The sequence below is a fragment of the Squalius cephalus genome (genome assembly GCF_949319135.1).
Source record: "Squalius cephalus genome assembly, chromosome: 5".
Taxonomy (NCBI): domain Eukaryota; kingdom Metazoa; phylum Chordata; class Actinopteri; order Cypriniformes; family Leuciscidae; genus Squalius; species Squalius cephalus.
This window is the reverse complement of record NC_137126.1, coordinates 31,732,180-31,752,240: the sequence shown is the minus strand read 5'-3', so window position 1 is coordinate 31,752,240 and position 20,061 is coordinate 31,732,180. Positions and strand designations below refer to the sequence as shown.

The 20,061-nt window shown below is 40.2% G+C and overlaps 2 protein-coding genes across 2 annotated transcripts; one reads left to right on the top strand and one right to left on the bottom strand.

The window, feature by feature from the left end:
• Positions 1 to 1,399: 1,399 nt before the first annotated feature.
• tescb (tescalcin b) lies at positions 1,400 to 14,179 on the top strand. Its single transcript, XM_079873041.1, has 8 exons — positions 1,400 to 1,798; positions 2,632 to 2,701; positions 3,263 to 3,343; positions 4,730 to 4,869; positions 4,995 to 5,056; positions 5,186 to 5,293; positions 12,821 to 12,868; positions 13,075 to 14,179. Exons 1-8 carry the CDS (start codon positions 1,735 to 1,737, stop codon positions 13,150 to 13,152), a joined length of 651 nt encoding a protein of 216 aa, XP_079729167.1. The 5' UTR covers positions 1,400 to 1,734; the 3' UTR covers positions 13,153 to 14,179.
• A 1,510-nt stretch (positions 14,180 to 15,689) lies between these two features.
• m17 (IL-6 subfamily cytokine M17) lies at positions 15,690 to 18,678 on the bottom strand. Its single transcript, XM_079872891.1, has 3 exons — positions 18,590 to 18,678; positions 18,092 to 18,243; positions 15,690 to 17,031 (listed from the first exon to the last, which is right to left on the bottom strand). Exons 1-3 carry the CDS (start codon positions 18,645 to 18,647, stop codon positions 16,573 to 16,575), a joined length of 669 nt encoding a protein of 222 aa, XP_079729017.1. The 5' UTR covers positions 18,648 to 18,678; the 3' UTR covers positions 15,690 to 16,572.
• Positions 18,679 to 20,061: the final 1,383 nt, after the last annotated feature.

Below are 20,061 nucleotides of genomic sequence, written 5' to 3'. Positions count from 1 at the left end.
ATGAATTATACAAATGTAATTCCATGGGTTGTTCAAGCAAGGTGTTTTTTTACATGACTGAAGTAATATAATTTATCTCCGATAAACTAGTACTTTGTAGTCAATCAGTCTAGTGTTACTGTGGGAATATCACAATGAAAGTCCCAGAAAATTGTACCAGCATTAATCAACAAATAAAGATGATAAATTCTAGACTTGCCAGGTCCATAATTATTGTTGGACATAAAGTTAAGCTGAGACCATAATGATTGGCTTATTTATAGAGAACTTCAGTGCAACTGAGAAAGCAGCTCTAAAGACAGGAAAAAAGAAACACCTTTTCCGGGTGGTTTTTTTTTTTTTTTTGCTGTTGGTGTGCTCTCTCTCAAGTGGATATAAATTTACAGCTCTTCTAAACTAGGTCAGGGCGAGTGGTCCTCTGCTGAATTGAAGTTTCTTCAAAGTTTTTAACCAACTATTCTCCACACATTGGATCTGAATTGGGTCAAACAGTCAGCTTTATTTTAAAGTCTTCAATGTGTAAGAGCAATGCTCAGTTCAAATCAGATTGCTGCCTTGCAATATGACGAATTTGGCACTATTTATAATACAATTTATTTAAGAATTTATCAGAATTGTTAGACTATACTGAAAAGTACCCCCCCCCCCCCCCAAAAAAATACATTTGATTAATCACAATGAATCAATTTCTCTCTCAAAATCCACGTCTCACAAGCACTCCTTGGAACTAGCCTACGCCTGTTTGGAAATTGCTGCGTTTTATTGGTTTATTCAAAGTCATATCTTAATTATTTCCAATTGTATTGGCATTTTATATGACTACATCCTGTGCTTGCAAAGTGAGGAAAATACGGGCAACATATTGGTTGATCGTCATCTGATTAATCTTTACTGCCATCGTGTGGTGGATTAATACATTACAAATAGATTTGGCAATGCACCTGTGTACTGCTTCCAGGTATGCTTGAAGTGATAAGGCGTTTAAACCAAGTCTTGTAGACAGTATAGGGATAAAAAGTAGACTTTAATTTAGAGTCTGGTAATAAATTAGGAAATGACTTCGAAATGCTTCTCCTTTTTTAAAAATAAAAAAAAATAAAAAATTTCCCAAGCTTATCATGTTTATGTGTTTGTGCATCCATTACTTCCCGCGGCTGAATAAAAATAATATCATCAGAGTGAAGGGCTTGTGTTTATTTTCAAGGAAAGGCTGAAGACGCAAATATTACTTATAGGGTAACAATTTTGACGTGACAAAACAAATGGATCTCACCTTCCTTTGCTATTATCTCGCCAATTTGTCAAAGGTTGCTTTTCTATGGTCTTCTCAGAAATGTCAGTGTTTCATTTCTGTTTTCCAGAAAGAGCTGTACTCGTTACGTCTGCTGCTGTCACGGTTACATGTATTATGAATGAATGTGGCCGAGATAGCTTCGTTCAATTCAGTCTTCATTGTGTAGACACATTTGATCATTTTTTAATATCTGTTTGGGTGTGATAAAGGTTTACAAACTGGATTAGCGTCGTAGGCGTGAATTCTTCGAACAGCAGTTCCTGCGGAGGATGTTTATGCGGCGTTAGGACCCTGGGGACATGTTCTCATTCTCACAAGGCACAATGCAATTTGCATGCGTTTGTTCTGCAAAGCAAACACGGCTGTACGAGTGAAACCCAAACCACCGGAAGATCGAGGAACAGACTTGCATACACGCTTGGTGTAGGATCACTATCGTGATGGGGAGCTTTCAGTCTTTGCCGGATAACCATCAATATCGAACCCTGTCACAGAAGACAGGCTGTGAGTATAACTATTACGAAGGGTTTAATGTCATTCATATCCCATTACTTGTATTGTAATGTTTGACAAACGCAGCACCATTTAACTCAGGAAATGTAAAGTGAGAATTAATGTAGTGACAAATCGGAAATGTCATCTTTTCACAACTTACACACTGAAGGGGTGTAATCAACTGTTTAGAATAGATCTACTGCGTATGTAGGCTACTTATTGGAATATCTAGCCTTTTTTTTTTTGTAATATCAAAAAACCTAATATGGACTTGTGGTAATTAGCATTCATAATTAGACAAAAGATGACAACACTGCAAATTGTGCATCTGGTTTCACAAGTGGTTATTTATGCTTAGTTTGATGCCTCTGTCCTACAGACCACAAGGAAACAAAAATAAATAATAGCCTACAGTGTGTATCCTAAAAATGTGATGATTCACCACCATCATTTAGACATTCATGTCGTTCCAAACCCATATGACAGGTGTTTGGCAGAATGACAGCCTCAAGCCTCACTCATTTTCATTTTGTTCCATGTAAGTGAACAATGACTGGTCAGTCTCTAACAGCACCTTCTGTGTTCTACAGAAGAAATAAAGTCATAAGGGTTTGGAGCAACATGACGGTGAGTAAATAATGACAGAATTTAGTATTTTTGGTTGACCGATCCTTTTTAAGGTTTCTGCATGACTCGTGATCATTCATAATTCAGTTACAAATGTCACTGTGAGACATTTAAGATTTAGTTTTAGCAGTTGTTTCACTTCACACATAGTGCATTGTGCCAGTTAGTGAGTCATCTGTTTGATGATCTCCTCCATTCTTTTCATTGTCTCTCAGTTTCACTGGAGCAGATCGGAATCCTCCACAATCGTTTTAAGCAGCTCAGTCAGAACGAGGAAACATTACGGTAATCTACAGTGTTGTTTTGTTTGGGAGATGATTCTGCAGAATGTTTCCAGCTTGAGTGTTGCAACAGAATGACTTTCAAGAATCAAATCAAACCAGTTTGCTGGTACTTACTATTAGAAAAAATGCAAAGTTCTGTCATGCAACTCTAGATGGCACAGGCTGATCACAGTTTGCTTGCAATCACATCATTCTCTGTAGGGCACAGCTGATTGGTTCCTTCTGTATCAGTAGCTAATGAGCTTGCTGCTCAACCTTCAAATACTTTTAAGCTTTCAGAAACCCTTACCTTCCCCAGCTCCACCTGTATGGGTAATTCATGATGTGTGCTACATTGTACAGCAGTAGCAGCGTAGCAGATCTATTCCGCCATGGCCAAAAATATCGACATGGTCATATCCATCACATCAGCCAAACACTCTGAGAGTTGTCATGACAAAACTAGTGTTACGCTTGATTAATAGGTCTGCTTGGGTGGTTTAATTTGGTTATACAGAATACCATAATGCTGGCCTTTTATGTGTCAGACTTAGGCCTAATTGTTTTGTGTTCTCATTTAAAGGAGAGATGACTTTAAAACAATCCAAGATTTGGAAAGCAACCCAATTCGGTCCCAGATTATAGAGGCTTTCTTTGATAAAAGGTTTGTAATTGTTTATATACTGTGTATATGTTTGATATTTGTAGTGACAATAGTTATGTGAGCCTTATATATTATAGATATTATCCCCTATAGCTTCACAAATGTGATATTGCATTTGAATACTAGGTCACATTTTGAAAGTTCTTTTTTTTTTTTTTTTTTTTTAAGTTTCAAAATCACAAATATCAACGGCATGTGGCAAGGGATGTGAAACTACACCTTTATAGTAAAGAGAAGTCTTTTTTGCACTGTGTGGTTGTTTCTTCACTATATGACTAGCATCATTTGGGCAGGTGGCTTAAAGGGTTAGTTCACCCAAAAATGAAAATTCTGTCAGTAATTACTCACCCTCATGTTGTTCCAACCGCGTAAGACCTTCGTTCATCTTCGGAACACAAATTAAGATATTTTTGATGAAATCAGAGCTATGTCTCACTCCTCCATAGGCTGCTATGTGACCGCAACTTGCTGGCCCAGAAAAGTTATTAAAGAGATCGTTAATATAGTCCAAGTGACTCCACTGGCTCAATCTTAAGTATATCAAGCGACGAGAATACTTTTTGTGCGCAAAAACAAACAAAAATAACGACTTTATTCCACTTTTCATTTCCTTCTCTCTGGGCCTCGTAGTGTTTTTGCGCTGCGCGTCTGTGTTGCACGTCATCACGCATCACACACATGACCGGCGTCGGCCAATAGTGAGCCTACGTGGTGACGTGAACACAGACGCGCTGCGCAAAAAGACTACGCGAACCAACTAGAGGCCCAGAGAGAAGGAAATGAAAAGTGGAATAAAGTCGTTATTTTTGTTTGTTTTTGCGCACAAAAAGTATTCTCGTCGCTTGATATACTTAAGATTGAGCCACTGGAGTCACTTGGACTATATTAACGATCTCTTTGATGACTTTTCTGGGCCAGCAAGTTTCGGTCACATAGCAGCCTATGGAGGAGTGAGACATAGCTCAGATTTCATCAAAAATATCTTAATTTGTGTTCCGAAGATGAACGAAGGTCTTACGCGGTTGGAACAACATGAGGGTGAGTAATTACTGACAGAATTTTCATTTTTGGGTGAACTAACCCTTTAAGAATTTTGTTTTGTTTTGTTTGATTTTTGATATTTTTTATTGTTACTTATATCTATAATTATGATAGACAGATTGAGCACATTCTTTATTTCATTTAGAAAACAAATATTTAAAGTCAAAAACAATTTGCAAGCTTTGAGATTGTGTTAGAATAGTGTCTTCTATTCTTTCCAAGTCCTTTCAGTCAAACATTCATCTGACAACCACAAACCTGTGGTTAATAGTGAAGTTACATTCAGGGCTCAACAAAGCTGATATGGGGCAATAACATGTTACTGCACTTGCTTGTTCTACACAGGAATTTCCAGAAAGATGATGTGGGATCTGTGCAAGAAATTGGTTTTGAGGAATTCCTTACCGTCATGTCGTACTTCAGAGCACCGACCCATCATATCACAGAGGAGCAGAAAGAAGAAATGAGGAGAGCCAAACTGCGCTGTAAGAACATGCAGAAATAATATTTTTTGAATTATATTAAAAGACTTGGAGTTAAAGTACCAGTGAACTGAGCCATGAATTCACAATAGTAGTGAAACAATACTGTCTCTTTCTTGAAACTGTAGTTCTGTTCAACATGCATGACACAGACAATGATGGAACAATAACACTGGAGGAATACAGACATGTAAGAAATTGCTCATGTTTGTGTAATTCAATCCATCTGAGTAAAGCATTTACTGTGTGTGTGTGTGTGTGTGTGTGTAGTTCATGATTATCTTCAAAGATTATCAGCAGTGTTGTGGTCTCTCTATAGGTAGTCGAGGAGTTGTTGTCCCGTAGTGGAGCTCTTGGAAGGGAGACAGCTAAGGGCATTGCAGATGCTGCAATGCTGGAGGTTGCCAGTATCTCAGTAGGAGCCATGGTATGTTATCTAGTGGGTGGATCAACAACAGTGTGTGGAGTATATCAGATAACATATCAATATTGCAAGTTGTAACCTGAATTTGTTCCTACTTGTTCTGTGATGGTGCTCTAGGTTTCACTGTTCGTTCGATCGTTCATTCACTCACTCACTCACCCACCAACCCAAAATCTCACTCACTCAAAAACCCACGCTCACTCGCTCACTCACCCACTCGGTCACTCATTCCCTCACTCACTCGCTCACTCAACCACCCACACCCGCTCACTCACTCTCATACTCATTTGCTCACTCACTCGCTGGCTCACTCACTCACTCACCCACCCACGCACTCACTCACTCACTCACTCACCCACCCACCCTCACTCACTCACTCACCCACTCACTCACTCACTCACCCACCCACTCACCCTCACTCACTCACTCACTCACTCACTCACTCACTCACTCACTCACTCACTCACTCACTCACTCACTCACTCACTCACTCATTCACCCACCCACCCTCACTCACTCACCCACCCACGCTCACTCGCTCACTCACCCACTCGGTCACTCATTCCCTCACTCACTCGCTCACTCAACCACCCACACCCGCTCACTCACTCTCATACTCATTTGCTCACTCACTCGCTGGCTCACTCACTCACTCACTCACTCACCCACCCTCACTCACTCACTCACTCACCCACCCACCCACGCACTCACTCACTCACTCACTCACCCACTCACCCACTCACCCACCCACCCTCACTCACTCACTCACTCACTCACCCACCCTCACTCACTCACTCACCCACCCACTCACCCTCACTCACTCACTCACTCAACCACTCACCCTCACTCACTCACTCACTCACTCACCCTCACTCACTCACTCACTCACCCACCCTCACTCACTCACCCACCCTCACTCACTCACTCACTCACCCACCCACCCTCACTCACTCACTAACCCACCCACCCACCCTCACCCACTCACTCACAGACCCACCCACCCACCCTCACCCACTCACTCACCCACTCACTCACCCACCCACCCACCCACCCTCACTCACTCACACACCCACCCACCCTCACTCACTCACTCACCCACCCACCCTCACTCACTCACCCACCCTCACTCACTCACCCACCCTCACTCACTCACTCACTCACTCACTCACTCACTCACTCACTCACCCACTCACCCACCCACCCTCACTCAAACCCTCACTCAAACCCTCACTCAAACCCTCACTCACTCACTCACCCACCCACCCACGCTCACTCACTAACTCACCCACCCTCACTCACTCACTCACCCACCCACCCTCACTCACTCACTCACTCACTCACTCACTCACTCACTCACTCACCCACCCTCACTCACTCACTCACTCACCCACTCACTCACTCACTCACTCACTCACTCACTCACTCACTCACTCACTCACTCACTCACCCGACCCACCCTCACTCACTCACTCACTCACTCACTCACTCACTCACTCACTCAACCACCCACCCTCACTCAGTCACCCACCCATCCTCACTCAGTCACCCACCCATCCTCACTCACTCACTCACTCACCCACCCACCCACCCACCCACCCACCCTCACTCACTCACTCACCCACCCTCACTCACTCACTCACTCACTCACTCACCCACCCTCACTCACTCACCCACCCACCCACCCACTCACTCACTCACTCACTCACTCACTCACTCACTCACTCACTCACTCACTCACTCACTCACTCACTCACTCACTCTCACCCTCACTCACCCACTCACTCACCCATCCACCCTCACTGACTCACTCACCCAGCCACTCACCCACCCACCCTCACTCACCCACCCACACTCACTCACTCACTCACTCACCCACCCTCACTCACTCACTCACTCACTCACTCACTCACTCACTCACTCACTCACTCACTCACTCACTCACTCACTCACTCAGCCACCCACCCTCACTCACTCACTCACTCACTCACCCACTCACCCTCACTCACCCACCCACCCTCACTCACTCACTCACTCACTCACTCAGCCACCCACCCACCCTCACTCACTCACTCACCCACCCACTCACTCACTCACTCACTCACTCACTCACCCACCCTCACTCACTCACTCACCCTCACTCACTCACCCACCCACCCTCACTCACTCACTCACTCAGCCACCCACCCTCACTCACTCACCCACCCTCACTCACTCAACCTCACTCACTCACCCACCCACCCTCACTCACTCACTCACTCACTCACCCACCCACCCTCACTCACCCACCCACCCTCACTCACCCACCCACCCTCACTCACCCACCCACTCACTCACTCACTCACTCACCCACCCTCACTCACTCAACCTCACTCACTCACTCAACCACTCACTCACTCACTCACCCAACCCACCCACCGTCACTCACTCACTCACTCACCCACCCACCCTCACTCACTCACCCACCCTCACTCACTCACTCACTCAATTTTCAATTTCAATTTCAATTCAAATGAGCTTTATTAGCATGACTGTGTAACACAATGTTGCCAAAGCATCAACATATTATATATAAATAATAAAACAAACAAACAAAACATATATGTATAGATCATGTCATATGTAGCATAGTAAATATAAATAAATAGATAAATAAACACAATCTATCCTAATAAATGAATAAATACAGTGGGTCTCTCTAGAGAATTAGCTGACTCTGGCGTTGTGAATAGCTAACACATATTTAGCCGCTAGTGCAGCTGTACTATCATCTTCTCCCAGTAAGAAGAACATTTTCTCAGTGTCACTCAGTTCAAAGAATGATGGAATCAAGATTTCAAATCTGGGCAGAAAGGTCTCTCTTATACTGGTGTATTTGGAGCAGAAGAGCAGAAAGTGTTCCTCATCCTCGATGTGCTGTTGGTCACAGTGTCTACAGATCCTCTGCTCTCTCTCTGTCCATGTTAGTCTACGTCTTCCTCTCTCTATCTCTAGATCATGGTCACTTAATCTGTATTTGGAGAGGATTTGTCTTTCTTTAAAATGTTTAATAAATAGATAACTGGCCAATTTAGTGGTTCTATTGAGGGTCGAGTAACATTGGAGTTTATTCTGGAGGGCAAAATGTGCTTTTAGTGCTTCATCATGGGTGTCTTTTAGATGTTTGTGGATTTGGTTAATGATAGGTTTGGGGTTGATGGGGAGTATAGTCTTATGGACGAGTTGGAGAGCGAGTGTGTTCAGAGGATGAGGTTCTGCTGAGGTTTCATTGGCGAGGAGGGCTTTATATTGCACTGACTCTGGGTCAGACTGATGGAGATGATGCCAGAACTGAACACATCTCTTCTGGATCTCGATGTTCAGCGGGTACAGGCCCAGCTCAGCCCTGCAGCCGGCAGTGGACGTGTTTCTGTGAACCCCGAAAATATTTTTGCCAATTTCCAATTGTAATTTTTCTACTGATGTTTTATCCCAATTTTTACAATTTAGTACTGGTCCCCAAATTTCACATCCATATAAAATTATTGGTTTTATTATTGAATTATATAATTTTATCCAGGTTTTAATGGGTAATTTTAAGTGTCCACATCGTGACTTTATAGCATAGAAAGCCATCCGAGCCTTTTCACCGAGTGTTTTCACAGCCAGACCGAAGCGTCCCGAAGCGCTGATGTCGATGCCCAGATAGCTGTAGCTAGAGCTGTGCTGCAGGACCTGGCCTTTATACAGGAACTGGTGTTTGTGTCCCTGAGATCGGGCTTTCTTCTGGAACACCATGACTCTGGTTTTGTCCAGATTGACTGTCAGGGCCCAGTCGTGACAGTATTGTTCCAGCAGGGACAGGCTCTGCTGAAGGCCCTCAGGTGTGCGGGATAGCAGGACCAGGTCATCCGGGTACAGCAGACATCTGACCTCTGACCCCTGTAGAGTGAGGCCGGGCGCAGTAGAGCTCTCCAGCGCTGATGCCAGATCATTGATGTAGATGTTGAATAGAGTCGGGCTCAGACTGCAGCCCTGCCTCACTCCACGTCCCTGCTGGAAGAATGCGGTTCTGTGGTTACCGATCTTCACCGCACTTTTGCTGTTGGTGTACAGAGATTTTATAATGTCAAATGTTTTTCCGCCGATGCCAATTTTTAGGATTTTGTACAGTAGACCATCATGCCAAATTGAATCGAATGCTTTTTTAAAGTCTACAAAACATGCGAATATTTTCCTTTGTTTGTCGTTGATGTTCTTGTTGATTAGAGTGTGGAGGGAATAGATGTGGTCGGATGTGCGATGTTTTGGTAAAAAGCCAATCTGAGCTTTATTTAAGATGTTGTGTGCTGAGATGTGTGAGACGATGTGTCTGTTGATGATACTGCAAAACAGTTTTCCCAACACACTGCCCACACTTATCCCGCGGTAGTTATTGGGGTCGAATCGATCACCGCTCTTAAATATGGGGGTGATGAGTCCCTCAGACCAGATCTCAGGGAAGTGTCCAGACCAGAACACCAGATTAAATAATTTGGCTAGAGTTTGAATCATGCTGGTTTAAGCATTTCGTTATTAATGTGATCTTGTCCACATGCTTTCTTTAATTTAAGATTTTTAATATGTTCTAATATTTCAGATATTGTTATTGATTTATCTAATGGATTTTGATCATTCTTAATAGTTTTTTCCAAGTCTTCTAAAGTTTTCTTTATTCTACTCTGAGGTTGGTTGAGGTCAGCCGGCTCAATTTTTTGGTACAGATTTTCAAAGTAAGATTTCCAAATTGTGCCATTCTGGAGTGATATCTCTAATTTGGGTTTTTCGAGTTTTTTATATAAGTTCCAGAAAGTGTTTTGATCTATTGAATCGTCAATTTCTTCAATTTTAGTTTGAAAATATTTTTCTTTTTGTACTTTTGCAGACAGTCTGAATAAGAAAGCCGTAATGTCTGGCTGGACGGATCTTTGTGCTTTTTGTTGGAAAGTCTCCTGAGTTCTTTTCTGAGACCGGCACATTCATCATCAAACCAGACATCCTTTCTCTTTCTCTGTTTATTGGTTCCTATGCTTGGTTTGCTGTTTAATATTAGATAGAGTTATCAATGTTATGAATATGTAATTTAAGTTTTTTGTTGCTAAATTTATTCCATTAATATCTAAGGTGAAATCAGTGGACATAAAGTCATCTAGCATTTTTAATATAGTAGGATTGTTCATATTTTCTTTGAATTGTTCTGAGTTGGATTGATTCCACTTGAGTTTGTTTCAGAGGAAACAGTTTTTCAGATTCAGGTGGAGCAGTTTTGGTTATTTGACATGGGGCATTTTCACTCACTCACTCACTCACTCACTCACTCACTCACTCACTCACTCACTCACTCACCCACTCACCCATCACTCACTCACTCACTCACTCACTCACTCACTCACTCACTCACTCACTCACTCACTCACTCACCCACCCACCCTCACTCACTCACTCCCTCACTCACTCCCTCACTCACTCCCTCACTCACTCACTCACTCACTCACTCACTCACTCACTCACTCACTCACTCACTCACTCACTCACTCACTCACTCACTCACGCACTCACTCACTCACTCACTCACTCACTCACTCACTCACCCTCACCACTCAATAACCCACCCACACTCACCCACCCACTCACACTCACCCACCCACTCACTCACTCACTCACTCACTCACTCACTCACTCACTCACTCACCCACCCTCACTCACTCACTCACTCACCCACCCTCACTCACTCACCCACTCACTCACCCACCCACCCTCCCTCACCTCACCTCACCTCACCTCACCTCACCTCACCTCACCTCAATTTTATGTTCTTTGATGTCCGAATATGGAAGATTAATGCTGCCTTCATGTCCTATCGAAAACGTCCTACTTCCTACGTCTGAAGTCGTGATTATGAGCTCGTCGCATTCAAGTACTTTGTTGTCGGAAAGAACAGAAATCATGGAGGACACCAGGTTTATTCTTGTTTATTTATTGGGAAAATCTTTTTAAGGTCAATGTTTAAAGTTTGCGGCCCTCCCATCTCGGAAACTTGGGTATCAAAATGATCTTAGAGCTTCCCAGTGGTAAATACGACTTGAGAGGGCATTAAAGGGTTAGTTCACCCAAAAATGAAAATTCTGTCAGTAATTACTCACCCTCATGTTGTTCCAACCGCGTAAGACCTTCGTTCATCTTCGGAACACAAATTAAGATATTTTTGATGAAATCTGAGCTATGTCTCACTCCTCCATAGGCTGCTATGTGACCGAAACTTGCTGGCCCAGAAAAGTTATTAAAGAGATCGTTAATATAGTCCAAGTGACTCCAGTGGCTCAATCTTAAGTATATCAAGCGACGAGAATACTTTCTGTGCGCAAAAACAAACAAAAATAACGACTTTATTCCACTTTTCATTTCCTTCTCTCTGGGCCTCTAGTTGGTTCGCGTAGTCTTTTTGCGCTGCGCGTCTGTGTTGCACGTCATCACGCATCACACACATGACCGGCGTCGGCCAATTGTGAGCCTACGTGGTGACGTGTAACACAGACGCGCTGCGCAAAAAGACTACGCGAACCAACTAGAGGCCCAGAGAGAAGGAAATGAAAAGTGGAATAAAGTCGTTATTTTTGTTTGTTTTTGCGCACAAAAAGTATTCTCATCGCTTGATATACTTAAGATTGAGCCACTGGAGTCACTTGGACTATATTAACGATCTCTTTGATGACTTTTCTGGGCCAGCAAGTTTCGGTCACATAGCAGCCTATGGAGGAGTGAGACATAGCTCAGATTTCATCAAAAATATCTTAATTTGTGTTCCGAAGATGAACGAAGGTCTTACGCGGTTGGAACAACATGAGGGTGAGTAATTACTGACAGAATTTTCATTTTTGGGTGAACTAACCCTTTAATGTCCAACTTTTTTTTTTTTTTTTTTGCAAGTTATGTTTTTGGTCTTTTTGTGCCTTTATTTGATAGGACAGTAGAGATTTTGACAGGAAAACATGGGGTGGAGATAGAGGGGAGGCGGATCGGCAAAGGACCTCGAGCTGGGAATTGAACTCGGGTCGCCGGAGGCGTAGTTGCGCTATATGTCGGCGCGTTAACCATGGGGCTATTGGCGCCGACTAATGTCCAACTTTTAACAGGAAACTCATATTTATGATAATTCCGATAGCATGTGAAGGCAGCACTAGCTCACTTCTGGGGACAAAATATTTCACTATATTAGTAAGAACATCTCATAGATTTCTATTGTTTTTATATCTGATTAATTATGTTTTATATGTCACAACTTGACCCTTAACCCTCACAAAACCTGTGCAAAACACTAGATTTAAATACAATCATGATTTGGCCAATTTGTAAGCCTTTAAAAATGTAAAATGTCAGGATATTTACCATATAAGTAAGGTCATTTGGCCCTCACAGGCATAGTTAAACAAGCACACACACACACACACACACACAAACAACACACACAAAATCTCTTGCTAATCTATCTGTTTTTTTTGTGTGTGTTTTTACCAGGCACCTGATGAGTTCTTTGAAGGAATAACATTTGAGCAGTTTTTGAAGGTTTGTAAATTTATATATTTTTATGCACAACCCAGATGGTCTAATTTACACTTTGGCGGCCATTATCTTTTAAGCAAATACACTACTTTGTATTTGCATTAAACATCATCACATACAACACGTGTAAACATAAGATATTGTGATGTGTAAACTCAAAAGACTTGCCTTTTATAACCTGCCTTCACTCTTTTTCCTGGTTTCAACAGATTCTTAAAGGAGTTGAAATCGAGACAACAATGCACATTCGCTTCTTAAACATGGACACAACTGTATTGTGCAAGTAACATTCTGTCTAAATACTGCTGGTTAAATGTATACTTTCTAGTAAAATAAGCACTTTATTAGATGAGGCCGGTTTAGAATAGTTTGGATAGATCTCTAGTTCTATGAACTATTTATAGGAAGCTCAGAGTGTGCATTTTACAAAAGTTAAAAAGCAATACGAAAGAAAGTATCTTGATATCTGAAACTCCTGGCTTTGCATGCACATATTACACAATTATGGTCCAATACAATTAATACTAGTACAGGCATTTATTTATTTATTTATTTTACTTGTACACACCCTCCTATTAAAAAAAAATGCAACGTTGAATGCTTATAACCAAATGCAATTCAGTATTAATACTGAATAGACCATTCATATTATTAACACTGTGATATAGCAATAGCAATATTTTGTGTGCTCTTTTTATGTGTGATCTGCATATAGTACAAATAAAATAAAACTACTTGAATCCATAATCTGAAATAAAGAACTGCAGTTACTCTTATCAACCAGCAGATATTGCTAATGTAACAGCTTTGTTTGTGTCAGTGGATATATAAATACTCAGGTTTATGTACAACTAATAAGCATGTTTCAGGATGTTCTTGCAAGGGCAACTAGAAGTGTATCAACAAAATTGTATTATAAACAATACAAAATATTCTAAAACAAATAATGACACCATGGCATTGATGATCTGTAACTGCTAGTGGGCACCAAAGACCTTTAATCAATATCAGCAGCCACGTATATTTCAGTAATAACAAACTTTGAGACATAGAGCTCAAGTTGTGCTGTGTTAGCAGTTATAAATTGTGCATGAATTATGCAAATGTAGTTTTGTTTTGCATAAAGCGTTTTTGTAGTTGCAAAAATGAAACTAGAATTTACTCTGTGAAAGGGCAAAAAATGTCTCAGAATGAAGAAATGAATGAATGTTTCTTCTGTTAACCTTAAAACGGAAAAAAGACTGTTCATGCACTTATGGTGTATTGAATCTGCAACTTGCATTTACCACAATAAAACGACATCTTGCAACACTTTTTGTAATGCACTGTTTTTTCCCCCACTGAAACAATTCAAAGCATTTCTCAGATCTCTTCAGTATTTGACGGTAAAAAGGCGATGATCACTTTCATATTTCGCGTGAAAGTGTCAAGTGAGGTTGCCAACACAAGACAGGAAAGAAGTTCTCACATGAGCACCTGTTTTGATTGTATATTATCTGATAAGGGGGTCTTCCCCACCACAAGTTACCTGTGAAAGACTCTGTGACCCACTACCCCTTTTTTCTTGTTTCATGAAAAGATGTGCCAGTCCCTTTGTTAGTAAGCGTGGCACTGTTAAAAAAAAAAAAACCCATCTGTGTTTCTAGAGAAATCAACTTTGTTAGACATCAGGAAGTTTGATGCAATGTCTCATAACAAATATCACTGTGGCTGTTTTAACTGTTTTGTATGAACAAAATGCAGCTCTTGTTTTGCACAACTTCAGGACAGAAGTTTCCAGGACCATTCAGCTACTAGAGATCATGGTGCACAATGTCAAGTGTTCATTAGAAAGTTTTAAAACCTTTTAATGAACTAGTGGAAAATGCTCTCTGGATAATCTTGCAGTATGATGATAGTTTGGTGGATCCCCAGATAATTTTGCCTGCATAAACATGTTTTCCATTAAAAAGAGATGGGGAATTTCATTTTCTTTTCTTTTTTTCTTTTTTTTGTGGAAAACTTGCATTTCTCATTTATAAAAGTCCTTAAGTACCAATTACAGGGGCTAAAGTGCTAAACATTTACTTTTTTAGGCATTCTTCATCACAAATGTACTCCTACCCTGCCAAATCAGATGAGAGCAAGGATGAACAACAATTTTCAGCCATTTTACCATCTGGCCGTTTCATGAATATGGGTTTGGTGGATCCATGGTAGAATTACTGCATGAATATCATGACACTTTTTGCATCGCTAACCTTCTGACGTAGTATTGTGTTGGGAAGGGCCTCCCCTGATTCAGCATGATTATGCCTCTAAATGTTTCATTGAGATGAATGTAAAAAGGCGTTTTGCTCGTTCCAGTCGCAATATTAACAGACAATATAATAAGACATTTAAAAAAATGGGGGGAAATGCTGATAAAGCTCCCCTCCCTGTTTTTCCTTAAAAACATTGCCATGCAGAACTTGACCTATAATGAATCTTCCTACTTCCATTTCCACATAAGCGTGTGACTAGGGCAAAGTGCCTGAAATGGCATTTTCTTTACTACTTTCAACATAAAATGAATAAATCAGATAAAACATTTTACAATAATTACTGATGCTGTGTATCCTTAGTGGCTGTGTTGTTTTGCATGTTATTTGGTATGGTATGATACTATGAACTAATATGAAATTCATATTAGTGTTCATGCTTTGATTTTGTTGTCATTCAAAGTGTCAGCAATATATTAAATGGAAAGGAAGAAGCATTTCTGAATGTCCATGTGTGCAACTTTGCGACATTTGTACACAGTGTAAGTACAAGAACAGAAGTTTCCTTTTGTTTAGTTTATTTTGAAGATATGAATGCAAAGTGATTTACACCATGACATAATGTACATACAGTTTTCATATAAATAAGTATCAAAATAATTATAATTCATAATTTAACAATGAAAATTATAGAAAGCATTCATTGCTGTTCTGAGTGAAACATACTAACCAAAGTGCATAAACTGTCAAGCAAATGGCTTGAGATTCACTCACATGAACACAAACACACACTTATACCTTGTGACAGGGGAGACGGCTAGTCAGTTTTTTCCCCTTTCTGATGTGGTGAAATGAATGCGTCATTAAGGGCTGATATCAGTCTCTTGCACTTCCTGACTTCTAAAATGGTCTCAACTCAAGGCTGTCTCAAAAAGTACATATACATTTACAAGGTTATTCAGGTCATGCTACGTTATGCTACAGGCTATGCACAGACCACAAAAGCCAATATGGCTAACGTGTGACATCACAGTTTATCACTGCAAATTACTTTATAATCAAAACAATTGTCTCTGATGAGTAAATCCTGAGTAAGTGCTTTGAATTGTTTTGAGCCTTCTTTCCTGAATGGCAAAATACTCCACATCCATCCATATTGTATACAGTTCTGATGACAGTTGATGCTTCATAACTGAATCAAGTGTTTTTTGTTGTTGTTTTTTTACTGTCAAATAGAGGACCCATGGCAGTCCATGACATCCAAATAAGATCATCCATTCTAGTCCAAATGGAAGTAAAAAAAAAAAAACCTTTTTTTGTCTACATATATGGATAAAGTATTTAGGGCAGAAATAAATTAAATGAATAAATATAACATAAAACAAACACTCCACAGGACATCTTTTCAACAGTTACAGATTAACAAAAATAAATATTATTATTAAAACATCAGCATCGTTTTATGTCTCAGAATGCATTTTTTGTCCTTTTTCTGCACATTTTGCCCTTAAGAGACTTTTGTTCTTGAACTGCTTTGCTAAGGAGCTCCTGAAGCCGAGACAGGACAATGCATCCATAGGCCTTCTGCTGGAAAATATTTTGTGCAGGGGGGATTCCCGTTGGCCTTTCAGCTGGCTCAGGAATGGGTATATTTGGTTGCAGGATTTGTAAGAGACAGTTCACTCTCAGAGCAGTGTGGTGAACATTTATAATCATCATGTTAAGCCCCTCTGCCACAAGGTTGGTTGGAGGATTGAAGTCTTTCTGCTGCTCCATAACTGTCTTCATGTGAGGCAGAAACTCTTTCAGGCGGGTGTAAACACTCAAGATGCGCTCCAATATAGTCTGGCCGGAGATTGTTGATTCTGGAACATTGTCCATTTGCATATCACAGATCAGGTCTGTAGAGTCTCCTTGACTGGCTTTCTGAATGAGAGAAGACATAAGTCTATAAGAACTATAAAGTTTTTTTGTATGTTTTTTACAATCTATGTTATCCTTTCAAATTGTATCCTTTATATTAAATTCCAATATCGTCTTGGGTAATGCTTTTGGCTAATCCAGTGAACAGAATTAAGGCTATTTAATGTCAGGTTCCTATTGTGACAACATGCCCCACTGTTATTAAATAAATCATTTTTCCCCTGGCCAATAATGATGGACATGTTCAGTAGTTTTTCCATAGGCAAGACTTAAAGGCATGTGCCTAGACCAGTGGCTCTCAGCCTGTTTGATTCCAAGACCCCAATTTCCACAACATAATAACCTCATGACTTAATTTACAGGATAAGGATTGGGAAAATTGTTTTAAAAAATGTTTTTTTACTCATCATTTCTATATACAAATAAAATATTTTAGAGCTTGGCATAACAAGAAAAAAATACATTTATTATAAAAATGCCCTTGGAGTTATAAGATATTATAAATTTACATTACTTTTTCACATCTAGATATCCCACTTTTAAAAGTAGGCCACCTCTTTAGGTTTTTCACAAAAAACAAACCTTTCAGGGGAAGAATTAAAATGAGAAATATCTTAATATTTTCTTTGTTTGTCTTATTTGGGCCACGGCTCCTCGGTTGAAAACCACTGGCTTAGACAGAATTGCATTTATTTATTTAAAAACCCACTCTGTGACAACTAGCCCCAATCAGTGTCTTTTGCTATTTTGAATACATATGACCATGAATAATTCTGTTGAAAGTGTTTCCACACTTTATGCACAATATATTCTGTCAAATAGCTAAATTTACACTTCCCACATACCCACAGACTCCCACCCACTCTCAAAACTAACCAATTTTATCAATGAAAGGAATCTCCTCATTGGATGTGGAAACCACCCAAGCAACTGTTGACCATATTAGGCATGTATTGTCAGAGCATCTCCTCTTTCTTATACCAATCACAACCCAAACTAGGATTATTGACGTAAATGTCATTTGCAAGGTTAATTATTGTAACTATAGAAAGAGAGTACTTACATATTTTCCTAAGAGCTCTGCCATCTTTTTGCTGGTTAACCTGGTGAGCTTGAGACTATTGTGAAGAAGCCGGCTGCAGGTTTCATTCTTACATGACATTGTTGGTTGCACTAACTCGACAGCAATCAAAATGAGCAGAGGGAGGATTATTCCTGAATAATAATAAAAAATGCAATTAAAGTCACGTTCAACAAATCAACTAAGCTGAAGTCAAAAGAAATTCACATTTTATGGTGCACACTTTCACACACACGAAAAAAAGTCTTTAGATTCACATTCACTGCAGTCAGAATGACCAGGTGATGATCTTATGAGTGCACATAGTCAGTACATGTAAATCTATCAAATGCAACACACTTGCAAATGTGCGTGTTTCGTTTATGTGTATTATAATTGGGTTATTAATTGAATCACAGCATTAATAATATTCCATGTCTGACTATTCTTAAGTATGGCTGTAAGCATATTGTTATGTGTGCAGTTGGCAGTAATACTTACTGGATTTTGCTTGTGATCTCCGAGATAGGCAGACCATGTTCCTAACATGACAATTCATTCTCCTTTCACAGACAAAGTTTCAAACTGGTCATGATCATAACTCTGAAAAAGTTTTTAAAGACTGAAACCACACATTTGTCATTGGAAGGAAATGACGCGGCCAGCTTTCTGAGGCAACAAGAGTTCCCAGAATTTCTTTTTTCTTTTTGCGTCTTCATTATCACATGTACTATGTGTAATGCTCCCTCCTTCTTTAGCTGCCACCCAGTTTTGTGTAGATGCATCTCCTTATGTGATGCAGAGTCTGGATAGGTTGAGTAATCATCTCTATTTACTCAACCGACATGACGTCAAATGAGCTTATAAGTAAAAATGTCATTTTACTGTTTCCTCTGAAATCTTAAATAAAAAGATTTTGATGTTGCACAATGCCACATGACAACATCTCTTATGTAGTTTTATCTAGTTAATTTCATTATCTACATTGAGATTTTTTTTTTTTAATGCAAATATACTCTTGCATTTTGAGATCACACTTTTTGAAAATTTTTACATATCATCAGTCGAAAACATTGCTCTAAGTTTGACAATGCCATGCTAAAAGCAGCAAAAAATGTGAAAAATAACCACAGTCCAGCACAGCGCTCTTCCACCCTTGCTCTGAACTCTGTTCCCGTTGTTGGTTCAACAGGAAGTGGTCTTGTAATAGGAAGGTAGTTTCTCAACTAGATTTTCACTGATACCTTTGACGCAAAAGCACAGTTTGGAATTTCAGCCACCTATCAACTTCAGACAAGGAAGGAAGATGACGAAAACATTACCATGCTTTGATTTGCTGCACTTTTATTCAACTATTGTGTGATGCAATTGTGCATTTATTGCATGCAGAATGCCTTACGTGGTCAGAAAATCACATCTGATGTTATCTGAGCTAAGCTTTATTTTTACCCCTTATGACTACAAGGGAAACCCCAGAGCCAAAAAGTTTAGAACTTGCACAAACATCCTATAGTCCCCCAATTAAAGTCTGATCTCACAGCCACATATGCATAACATTTATATGCTTAGAAAAATGTAATTTCTTTGGTAAGAAGTCTGTGTGTTTAAGCATAAGTGTGGCACTGATGTGGTAAGTTGTGTCACAGGGGAAATCAGTGTCTTCTCAGCAAAACACAGGTAATAGCCCAGTACCTGGTACTTTCCACAATTCTTAAAAACCATGCACACTAGGTAGAGTGCGGAGGGAATAAGGATACATTGGAAGTGTTGTATGCTGACTGTGGTCAATTTCTCCTGTATCTGCTGTTGATTTAACATCCTGGGGTTTGGATGTGCATGGTTGTGTGTCAGCCCAGTCTCAGCAAGGGGACACCTTCTGCCCCTTCAAATGTTTATCAACTTCAGTCTACTTTGGAATGTTTGTAACTCAGTCACTAGCATGGTGCTAGTGTTAATTCAGCAGAATTCATGCT